Source organism: Strigops habroptila, chromosome 8, assembly GCF_004027225.2.
Source record: "Strigops habroptila isolate Jane chromosome 8, bStrHab1.2.pri, whole genome shotgun sequence".
NCBI lineage: Eukaryota > Metazoa > Chordata > Aves > Psittaciformes > Psittacidae > Strigops > Strigops habroptila.
In genome coordinates this window covers 9,268,408-9,279,001 of record NC_044284.2, presented here as the reverse complement: position 1 = coordinate 9,279,001, position 10,594 = coordinate 9,268,408, and the positions used below count along the sequence as shown (strand labels likewise).

The 10,594-nt window shown below is 43.6% G+C and overlaps 1 protein-coding gene across 1 annotated transcript in view; it reads right to left on the bottom strand.

The window, feature by feature from the left end:
* Positions 1-3,516: 3,516 nt before the first annotated feature.
* Positions 3,517-10,594, bottom strand: part of HS6ST1 (heparan sulfate 6-O-sulfotransferase 1) — a 194,621-nt gene continuing 187,543 nt past the window's right edge. Inside the window, exon 2 of the mRNA XM_030494453.1 lies at positions 3,517-10,342. Within this exon, the coding sequence (XP_030350313.1) occupies positions 9,634-10,342 (709 nt within the window). The 3' untranslated portion in view covers positions 3,517-9,633. The remainder of the gene's footprint in view (positions 10,343-10,594) is intronic.

The following is a 10,594-nucleotide window of genomic DNA, read 5'->3' as shown; positions in this document are numbered from 1 at the left end:
GTTGGCTGGATATTGATTAAAAAGTTTTAGTATCTCAGTTCTGCAGCTCCCTGTGCAACAGGCACAAGATCCCTGCCTGAGATGTTGCAGGTCCTCTATCACTGGGGACAAACCTTCCGCGTAGCAGGACCAGGCAAGAGTAAGGCAAGAACATGAAAGAACTCAGAGTAAAAAAAGCTTCTGAGAAGAGCATCATCAAAGACAGAAATGAGTAAACTCGTGTCAGGCAAAGAATTTCTAAGACCTAAGAAACAGTATCACACACCAAAGCACCTGAATATCCTATGGTATGGTCTGATTAATATTAATTATATTAATATTAAAATATATAATATTTATAATAATGCAAATAGAATATATAAATAATATATTTATATAAATATATTATTTTTATATTATATATTTATGATTGTATATATTTATATTATTATATACAAATTATATATTTATATATAAATATAAAATATATATTAAAGACTGATAATTTTATTCATTTTAGGCTTGTAGATAATGCTTGCAACATATGAACATGTATGTTTTTTTCTAAGCCCCTTACCTCCCAGATCAATTAAAGCATGCAGGGCCTTGCTTGTGAAGCCTTCCTCACTTGCAACCTCAGATTGCTTTACGAGATACCTAGCAATGATCTATTACACACTGTTCAATTCATGAATATTTCATTGACTAGTCCTTTTAATTTGAAGGTTATGAAGTAATAACTGTAGTAAAGCTCGAACAGCTTTACTGTCAAGCCTACAGTATTTTTTAAGTATATGTATGAACATGTCTTAGTTTCCCTCTGCAGCAGAGGGTCTGAGTTGATGTGCCCAAACCAGTCATGAACACTTCCAGCTGCAGAAAGCCTAGAATTTTATCTGTGTATAAAATTTACATCACTACTGTAAGCACCACTGAAGTACTGCACCATAAAGTGTTACGAGTTGCAATGCATGGGGCTCTCCTAAAGTCTGTCCACTTTTACAAACTCCATAGAAACATGCAGTCATTGCTAGATATACATTTAATTATGCATGAATCTCCATCCCTCCTTCTGCTCTCTGACAAAGAGGCTGTTCAGAATTATATGGACCGACACATGAATGCTCAACAAGGAAAAAGGAACCTGTACTACCAAGAGATCAATCAATGCACACCACCTTAGGCATTACAGTGTTAAAACAGCCTTGCTCTGCTTTTCCTTCTCCTGTAGACAGTGGCAAGAAAGACGTTATCGAAGAGTTAAAGTAACTCCATGTGAGTGCATGAGCCAGAGAAACAAAACACAACCCTCTGACAAGAGCTCTGCGCCACCTCCTCTGATATGCCAGGGTCAGGATCAGCTTTTCCATTCAGGAAGAGCAGGCTGTCACCTGGGGCAGCAGAGCAGCCAGGGGCTGCTTATTGTTAGGGTAACAGCAGGACGTAAAGGAGGGCACTTTCCAATTAACCTGAGGCAGCACATCCCCCAGAGGCAGTGCTGGATAGTGTAAAATGACCAAATGTAACAGGAACATCCTGGACTCAAGCATAGGGAAACTGAACAATCATTGGTATGACCAAGAAAAAACGAAACTCAAACCCAAGAATAAAATGCGCTGGAGACTCTACCCTCAGTAACTGATTTCCCCGCTTTACTTTCCTTCAGCATTCTTTCTGCTCCTTTCCCCTTCCTACATCAGTTCTTGCAATAGAAGAACCCTTCCTTCCATCTGCTTGCTAGCTAAGCTCCCTCCTTTTCCTGGAGGCTTCTAGCTTTAATCCAGATGAGGAACCATATTAAAAATGGCACAGAAAGACCACATGCAAATGAAAGCATTTTGCCTGCACAGTCTTCTTGTGCCATACTTCTTGGAGTATCTGTCAGGCTTTAGGGAAAGGAAATGAGGACAAAAACTGTGCTTTCAAACCGGAATACTGCCACAGTACAAGAGCTCCCATGTAACAGAATGAGCTGTGTCCACGCCTCTTACACCACCTGCAAGGACCACAGGACACCAGCCCCTGATGGTCCGGACACAGAAGCACCTAGGTCTCAGAAACAGGAATGCCCATACTCATAACACAGCCTGCCCCCATTAAGGTAACCAGGCTCTTTGGTGCCTACTCTACTTACTAGACGAGTGATGCTGGCAACTGACATCCCACAGAGGCAAACTGCAGGAGGCGGCTCAACCGCTACCCAAAGCCCTTCTGGAGGGCAGCACCGCTGCAGCAACCACCGAGAGCGCCTCACTGAGAAGCCCTGTGCACAAACCCCAGCGAGGGCTGCCGAGCACACCCCGGAGGCCGAGGGGAGCCCCTGCTCCAGCTCTCGCCACGCCGGGACCCGGGCGGCCCCTGCCAGAGAGACGGGTTCACGCTTACCTGACGGGCAGAGGCGGCCGCCGGGCGGGTCGGCACCGCGGAGGAGGACGGTGAAACTGACGAGGGAGAAGAAGCCGTCGCGGCGTCGCCGCCATTTTGTGGCTGAGGCGCTGGGCGGGGCGGGGCGCGCGAGGCCGCCTGGCGGTTCGGGAAGGTTCCGCGCGCGCGGAACGGTGCTGGTCGTTCCGGCGTTACTTCAAACGGCTCCTTCTCCCGCAGCAGTAACGGAGCGGGGCAGCCGTTAAACCTGAGGAGCGGGACGTGAGGGCTCCGCCAGCAGCAGGCGTGTGGCATGGCCTGGAGTGTGAAGTTCTCGTTCCTTTAGTGATGTTCCCCTCACACCGACACCTACCGGGACCTTCTGCCAGCGCCTGCACCGCCCAGAGAGTAAAATGAGCCCCTCAGCAACACGCACTGATGCAGTGTTGTGTGCCCGCTATATAATTATGCGTTTTATTTGGCTGGGCTTCCAGTAGCTTCAGTGTGATTGCTTTCAGAGGTGGGAGAGAGAAGAACACCCGAGCAGCATGGTGGGGAAGGTTCATATGCTGCATCCAGCTCCTCCAGCATGGTGGAAAGTGTGAAGTGTCATGATGCTTGGGTGAAATAACAGTGATATTATTGGCCACGCTTGCATGAACATCTAGCTATTCTCACTTAGGGAGCTGTAAAGCGCTTGTATCATCGTTTTCTTACCCCCTAACTTGCACTGTATCAAAATGAGGTGCTCAGCTTATTTCAATCCTGTATCTGGGGGAATAACATTTTCACAAGTCTGTTTGGTGAAAGTACTTCTGAAGATGAAACAAAAACCATTGTAATATTTGGTATAACAACCACCATTTATTGCCTGCAAATCTGTTCATTGCAATGACTATTAAAAAACCTAAGAGTACTGTACAGTATTAAAGGTAATTATTTTTTAGAAGATGAGGTTTAAGGGCTTTTTGTAATATTGACTCAAGGGTAACAATAGTCATAATCATACTGCGGTTTCTGCTTGAATATTTCTGTGTTAGGAGTCTTTTTTAGCAGAAAACAAATACTGTACATCAACTTGACTGGCAGCTTTATCTCTCTGCAATACAGGACGCAAGTTGTATTACACTGTAACAGCATCTAAAGGCCAATGCAAGGACAACACACACGACAGATGTTCAATTTTAGGGTTTATTTCATCTGCTAACATTCAATCTTGATCTAGACAAAAACAATTAGATGATTTTTTTTTTTTTAATCCAATTTTTCTCGTGGAAGAAAACCTTTTAAACACTTTTTGTAAGATGCTATAAATAAATACATAAAGCTTTAAGTGTTACTTGGCTCAAGTTAAACAGTTGTCTTTCATTTTTTGTTGTTTTTAAGTTCCTGAAAGTGGAGAAAAAAAAAGTGCAAACCATACACATTCAGCCCAATGGAATGACTCCAGCCACAATCACTTTCAGAGAAGCTGAATCTGTTTGATCTACAACATGGAGGATGGAAGGCGGGTGGGGGAACGTTTGTATTTTTTTACCTTCAGTCATACAACTCCTAGAAGAGAAGAACTGAGTTCCTTGGTACTCGGGTAGGTAAAGCACACAAGAAAGGGGAGAGAAAGAAACTCTTGCCTGTATTGCCCTCTCCCTTCCCTGTGCAGACTGTGCAGCAGAGAGGAAAGAAGAGACAATATAAGCAAAGACTCAGACAAAACCAAATGACAATGAAAAGTAAAATCAGATGCCAGTAGGGATGGTGAGAAATCCTGTGGCTGTTGCGTGTTTGCCTGGCAGACTACACACAAACACAGAGGAACTTCACATTGAGAGAGGGTGGGGATTTCTGTCTTCTCCTCATGAAAAAAAGATGAAAAGGGGCAATAAAAATAAGTTAAATCATATTCCAATATGTACAAAACAAATCATGCTCAGTAAACCATTTGAATATAAAATCATTCATTATAGTACAACTCTCTCAATCCAGTCTGCAGAATAGACACCTGGGGGAAAAGAGGGAGGGGGAATTGCGGGGCTTTGAGGGATGAGACAGACTCATTTGCAAATCTTGATTTTTCTCAGCTTGCATGGTTAAAAATTACAGAGAAAACCACCTGCAGCTGGGATGACACAGGCGTTAATACCCACGTGCTTATCAGGACTGCATTCATTTTGGCAGAACTCCTGTAGATGGGGCAAAACAAACAGCTACAGGGAGCTTGGATTGCGTGTGCAGACACAAGTTCCACTGCTCGCTAGTGTATCTGAACTGCTGCTAACTGACCTGTGCTTTAAACGCTTGGCTCTACTGCTGATCAGCCAGCAAATCCTGCATTCAATTCTGCCACTGGAACATGATCTGCTAAATATTAGTAAAGACAAGAACTAAAAGATAACACAGCCAGCCCTGGGATTTGAATCCAGCAGATAGTGTGAGCTGCATTCCAAGCTATACCCCTGGAAATACAACATTTAGCATCGTCTGTGTTACGAATTCCTGTAGCACCACCCATTTTTGTGACATTCCGAAAATTCCATGGGACAGGAGGGGGTCAGAGTAACTCTGAACACCAGTGAGAAGCTAGAGGTGCTTTTAACCCAGGATATAAATCTCGGTCAGGACCTGTTCTGTAATGTTAGTCATTACCTTCTGCAGCTGTTCAGGTATCTCTGTGAAGTGATTTGATGGGCTCAGAGTGAAAACTTCCTAAAAGTGCCATGTGTCTGTCTGCCACTGTGGTTGTGCTTCTGTCTTGCTCATACTCTCAGCAACTCCACTGCCCTTTCTGCTCCTACAGGACAGCCCTGGGAGAGAATGCAAAAGCTTGTTGGGATCTTCCTTATGTTGCTTCCATTGCCATCCCACTTTTGTAAGCAAATAAGGGACTGTGAGGTGCAAAACCATCAACCTGAAATGCTCCCCATTTATTCCAAAATGTTGGGCATGAAGGGAGAAATTCAGGCAAGTCAGAAATTCACTGACCCTTTTGTGAGGGGATTTTTGTTGATGACTGGAACCCCATGACAGCCTGGGTTTGCAACTTAACTGGTCAATCCTGTGTTATGTGACCTGGGTTGGGTACGAGGTGGCATCTGACTGTGTGGAAAACTTTGGAGGAGGCAAACTCCTTCAACAGAGCCAGCTGGGATGAGACAAATGAGCACTAAAATATTTTCTTCAGCAACAATACCCACCAGGCAGTGAAGTTAACACTGTTCAGGTGACTAAAAGCAACAAAGACCTCCTTTCTTAGCACTGCAGTGTGCCTTGGCCTTTCCACCCTCCTGAAGCAAGAATGGAGTCTGCTGGTAACTCCCCACTCTGAGCATCACCCTTGTTTGCGGATGTGCAAGGGTCTAAGATGGCAGAAGCTAAGAGCCATTGCCTTTGGCCTGGTAACTGCCTGTCCAGACTCTCGCTCAAACACTGCTGACTGTATAAACCTTTAGAAATACCTTACAGCTCCAGCTTTTGTGAAGGCTTTTCACAGGGTACCCCTGGAGCCATGGCAGAAACACTGTGGGATGGACAAGCATCCGACTAGGTGAAATGTGAATTCTCTTCAACTCCAGTAACAGACAGGGTGCAATCTTGCACCTGCCCTTGCTGTACGCAGCACTTACCTATCCTGTCCTGGATCATGATGCACTGGCAGGCCCCTGAAGAAGCACTCTGTGTAGTGAAGAAGGTCTCAGTGCGTCTGAAAGTCACAGGAAAAACGTTTTGGAAGAAAGGGGCAGATACTGAACAAGAATGTACTATCTGTCCACTACTTCTGCCGGAGTGCCTTAAAGCCATTGTTCTCCATTCGTTTTAAAACTACACACACATTTTTTCATGTTATTGTAGCATCAAATAATCAGTACTAAAAATAAATTGTACCACTTCAAACTGTAGTACATATAAATCACAAAAGAACTACATTCACATTATGTTAAAAAAGTTCCCTTAAACCCACTAAAGGAAGAAGATAGCGCCAGGTACGTCCTGCAGCCCATGCTCTGGCACACAGCACTTACAATAAATGAAGCCATGGTCTACAGCTGTAAACAGACCAGCACAGCAGCCAGGGTGAAGGATGGCTTTTGGGTCATTCACTATATTTCTGATACTTAGAATCTGTTTCAAAGTGCCGTATACTTTTCATGCCTTGGAGTACTTCTTTAGAATGTGTAATTTGTTATTCCCAATGTACAGGTGGAGAAACTGAGGCATTTGCTGGACACACGTTTTGAGTCTAGACATCTTGCCTCAGTGCTAGGCAGAGGTCAGCCCTCCTTTTGTGGGTTGAAGCGAAACTGTTAACAAGACAGTTTTCAATATAGTTTCATTTCTTCTGCTTGTTACTGTAATATATTACAAAGAAAATGTTGGAACAAGGTCTTCTACTGACATGCTTCTAAGGTCAAAGGCTGCCTCTGATTTAGAGAACCCTACACACAGATCCATTGAAATCCAGCTGGATACTGAGAGCCCGTAACATAGAAACAACTCAGGCAAACCAGGCCAAGAAATGTTACCGGTCCTAATCATGCACAGTCCTGTTTATTGTCACCCTTGAGAGCAGAATTTGGTACAGAATGGCTCTTGGAATCAGTACTAGCATATGTGGACCTGCCTGGGCATTCACTGCACGGCCCTGTGCCGATGTGCACCTCAAATATGGATTAGCTGCAGGAACCACTTGTCCATGATGGATCTGTAACACAGGATGCACAGTGAATAGCCTTTGGGGAAAGCTGGGAACTATGCATATAAAGCAGTTGCTTTTTATATCTTGTGTATTGGTTTTGTGGGTAAACAGCCTGTAAAATTGCATTTTTTAAAATATAAATGTTTTCTTTAGTTACAGCAACACATAAAAGCGCTGGGAACCAGCAGATGTAGCTCCTCCCAGTCTTGGAATTCAGGGATGAGCAAATGGATTTGTAATACCTTCTGCCCCCAAGCCAACAACCGAAAATTGCTTGATTTGCTTCCCACTTTTCAGCTAGGAGAAAATGCTTATGGCCAGGCTACACATCTCTGGGAACCGGGGCCATTTTGTGGCAGAAGCACTGACAGAACCTTACAGACAGCAACACCACTACCAAATACTGGTACCAGCCAAATCCATGGGTAACAACATCCTGCTGTGGTTGTATATGGATGAGTGTGTGCTTGTGCACCTTGCAGCTCCAGGATGCAGACCCGGTCAAAACCCATCTGAATTCAGTAGGAAAGACATCCTTTGGCTTCAGTGGACTTTGGATTGGGGCTGTAGCAGGGTTGTATTTGAGCCCAAATTTCTGTTTGCATTTTCTGTTTTTAAGTTTTTAGTCATTTTGACTTTGGAGAAGAACATCTCCAAAAGCAAGGTGTATCCCCCAGGGTGTACACAGAAGAAACAAGGCAGCCGCTCCTTTGCAAAACTCAGTCCAAATATGAAACTGTTGGAAACAGTGTACAGAGGCAGAAAGAGAAATAAAATACAGAACGAGCAGCACTTCAGTGGATATGTGTGATGGGAAAGGGACACTGTAAAAGCGACATGCTAAAATTGAATGCATCAGCTCTCTGCCTCCCCTCCAGTGATTTCAATGCCATATTTGATTTGCAGTTAACATGGCCTTTGAAAATCAAATTATATTCCATTTGGTTCATAGTTTACCCTAAACAGTAGCTGGTTCAGGTCTTACAGGCTCAGTAATAACGGGGTGAGACATGAAACAGGCAAAAACTGCTTCATTTCCATGCTTCCACCCAAACAAATAAGTGCTGGCAACAGCAAAAAATGAGCCATACTTTAATTTGGCGAGTGGGAAGAGGAATTGGAGAAGTCATTGTTGTTCTATGACTCAAAAGGCAGTAAGCAGAACCTGGTTAGACAGTCACCACACTGGAGGATTAAACTCACATGGGTCCCTAAAAAACAGCATTGAAAGAGTTCTGCTTTGAAAGTGGTCTGAGACTAAAAAAACCATTATCCATGATTCTCCTTTCCAGTTTATGAACACAGCTTGTTCATGTAAAGTAAGAGCTGCAGAACAGGCACAGTGCCAAAAGACAATACGCATTGTCTCACTGTTAGGTCAGATCCATAGTCAGAAATTCTCACAGCTCTGGAAGAGGGCCCCATCCTGTTCCCCCTTAGATCAGTTCTGGTGACCTCACTGGAAGCAGGCTGATGACCATTATCATTTGATAAAAGCAAGTAAAAATAACTGAAAAAACACAGATATGGGTACATCTGTATCCTTGTTCTAGTTCAGTATTTCACATAGCAACAAACAAAACAAAATCACCCCCTCATCATGTTCCCATTAATGACTAATTATTTGCAGGGTCTTCCCTGGAACCTGTCGCGCAGATTTATGAGGGAGTATTGCTATCTAAATTCTTCCTTTTTTTGTATGTAGAATAGGGTTTTCATGTGCTGTTAACACATAATACTGGTGACGGCATGAGCGGCAGTTGTGTAGGATGACAGGATGGCATGTGAGTGCACATTTGAGCCTATATGGAATTTGGTTGGCTTTTAACTTGTTTTGGGACTTGCCTGTGAAACAAATCTGGGAGCTCTGTGCATGAATTTTCTATTATCTTTGTGATGAAGTTGCGTATGTATATGTGATACCAGTGCAATGTATCAAAACCTCTGTGCTAAGTACATATCCTAGGCCGTAGTCAATTTGCTTTAATGTTTCTTGTCCTCTGATGTTTTTCTTCTCCTTTTGTTTTTTATGGTGGTCTACTTTGTGGCAGTGGCTGCCAGCTGAAACAAAGTGACCGCCCTTGTGCTCAGATCACAGCCTGACAGGATAGCACACCGTCAGCTTAGTCACCGTTATCATTTACTTACAAACAACGCAATTCCCATCCCAGCTCCAAAAACACCCACAGAAGAAAACCTCCGTTTCCTTGGTTTTTAATTCTGTATCTTATTGTCATTATGCTCAGGGCATAAACAGATCTTAAAAACCCTACTTTTGCCATTTGTGTTTGAATTGTGAGGATGAGAAACATTCTTTTGTAATTGGCCTTGAGAGTGGGTAACTGCATTTGTGCATTTTTTACCTCTGCATTATCATGTTGACCCTTTTTTTATTTTTATGTATTTATTATTTTTTTTTTAAGAATCTCATCGGTCTTGTAAGAAACAGTAAAAAGACCCTATGCTTAAGGAAGCAATCTACCTTCTGTTTTACAGACTTGCTTTTAAATAAAATATTTCTTGTTGTTTTTGCAATTTTACTTCCATGATCTTTTATATGGAAACCCTAGAATAATCATCAATATAAAAGTCTGCCTAGGCTACCACTTCTCTATAATATGGCTCATGTAGTCCTCAGTGGGCAAGCGTCCTTGCTCTTCGGTCTCTTCCTTGGGAAGCGCTTCATTGGACCGGTGAAGAAGCCTCTCTTCCCGATTCTTTATCCTCTGCTCCATTCTCTCTAGCTGCCGTTTGTACTGGTAGCGCTGTTGGAAGAGGTCCTTTGCATAGTCATAGAGCTGCATGTCCAAGTCATTGAGCTCCTCGATCCTGCGGATGGTGTCATTATCCACCTCCACCCCTCCTGCCCTGGTACTGTTGTACTGCATAAAGGGCCGGATGAATTTCAGATTAAAAGTTCTCTCAAACAGGTACTGAGTCTTTCTCTGGAACTCTGTCAGGCCGAAGAAGGCCATGTCTTTGAGGTTTTTTTTTGCGCTCTCCAGCAGGATCTGTGCTCGCTTGTTCTCTGGGATGAAAGACATGTTGTAGCAGCCCACTAAGCTCAAGTCAGCCAACATCCTCACTTGGCGGTTGTTGGCCAAATTATACGGGCAATCCATGAACTCCTGCAGTGTGCAGCCTGACCAGTCCGTGCCTTCGTAGCATGACGGCAGCTCTTCAGGAGTTGGTGTCCTGCCATCACACATGTGCAAGGAGGTCTTCCAAGTAGCTCCTCGTTGGACGTGACGCCATTCGCTGAGGTAACGGGATACGGGGTCTCTCAGCAGTGTGATGTAATAAAATTTTCTACGAGAAGAGGAGAAAGGAGAATAAATACTCTGCTAGTAACAAGTTGCAAGCTGAGATACAGTGCATATATCAGAAAAACAAGAGTAAATCAACACCACAGCATCCATTCCACAGTACTCCTGGGTTATTTTCTTCTTGCAATATCTTTGCGAAGTAGTTTGTGCAACATTAGACCTGTGTTTCTCTTTCTTATAGCCCACCATTTTAGTCTTGCCAAGTAGTAATGCTTTCACCAGGACATTCATTTCC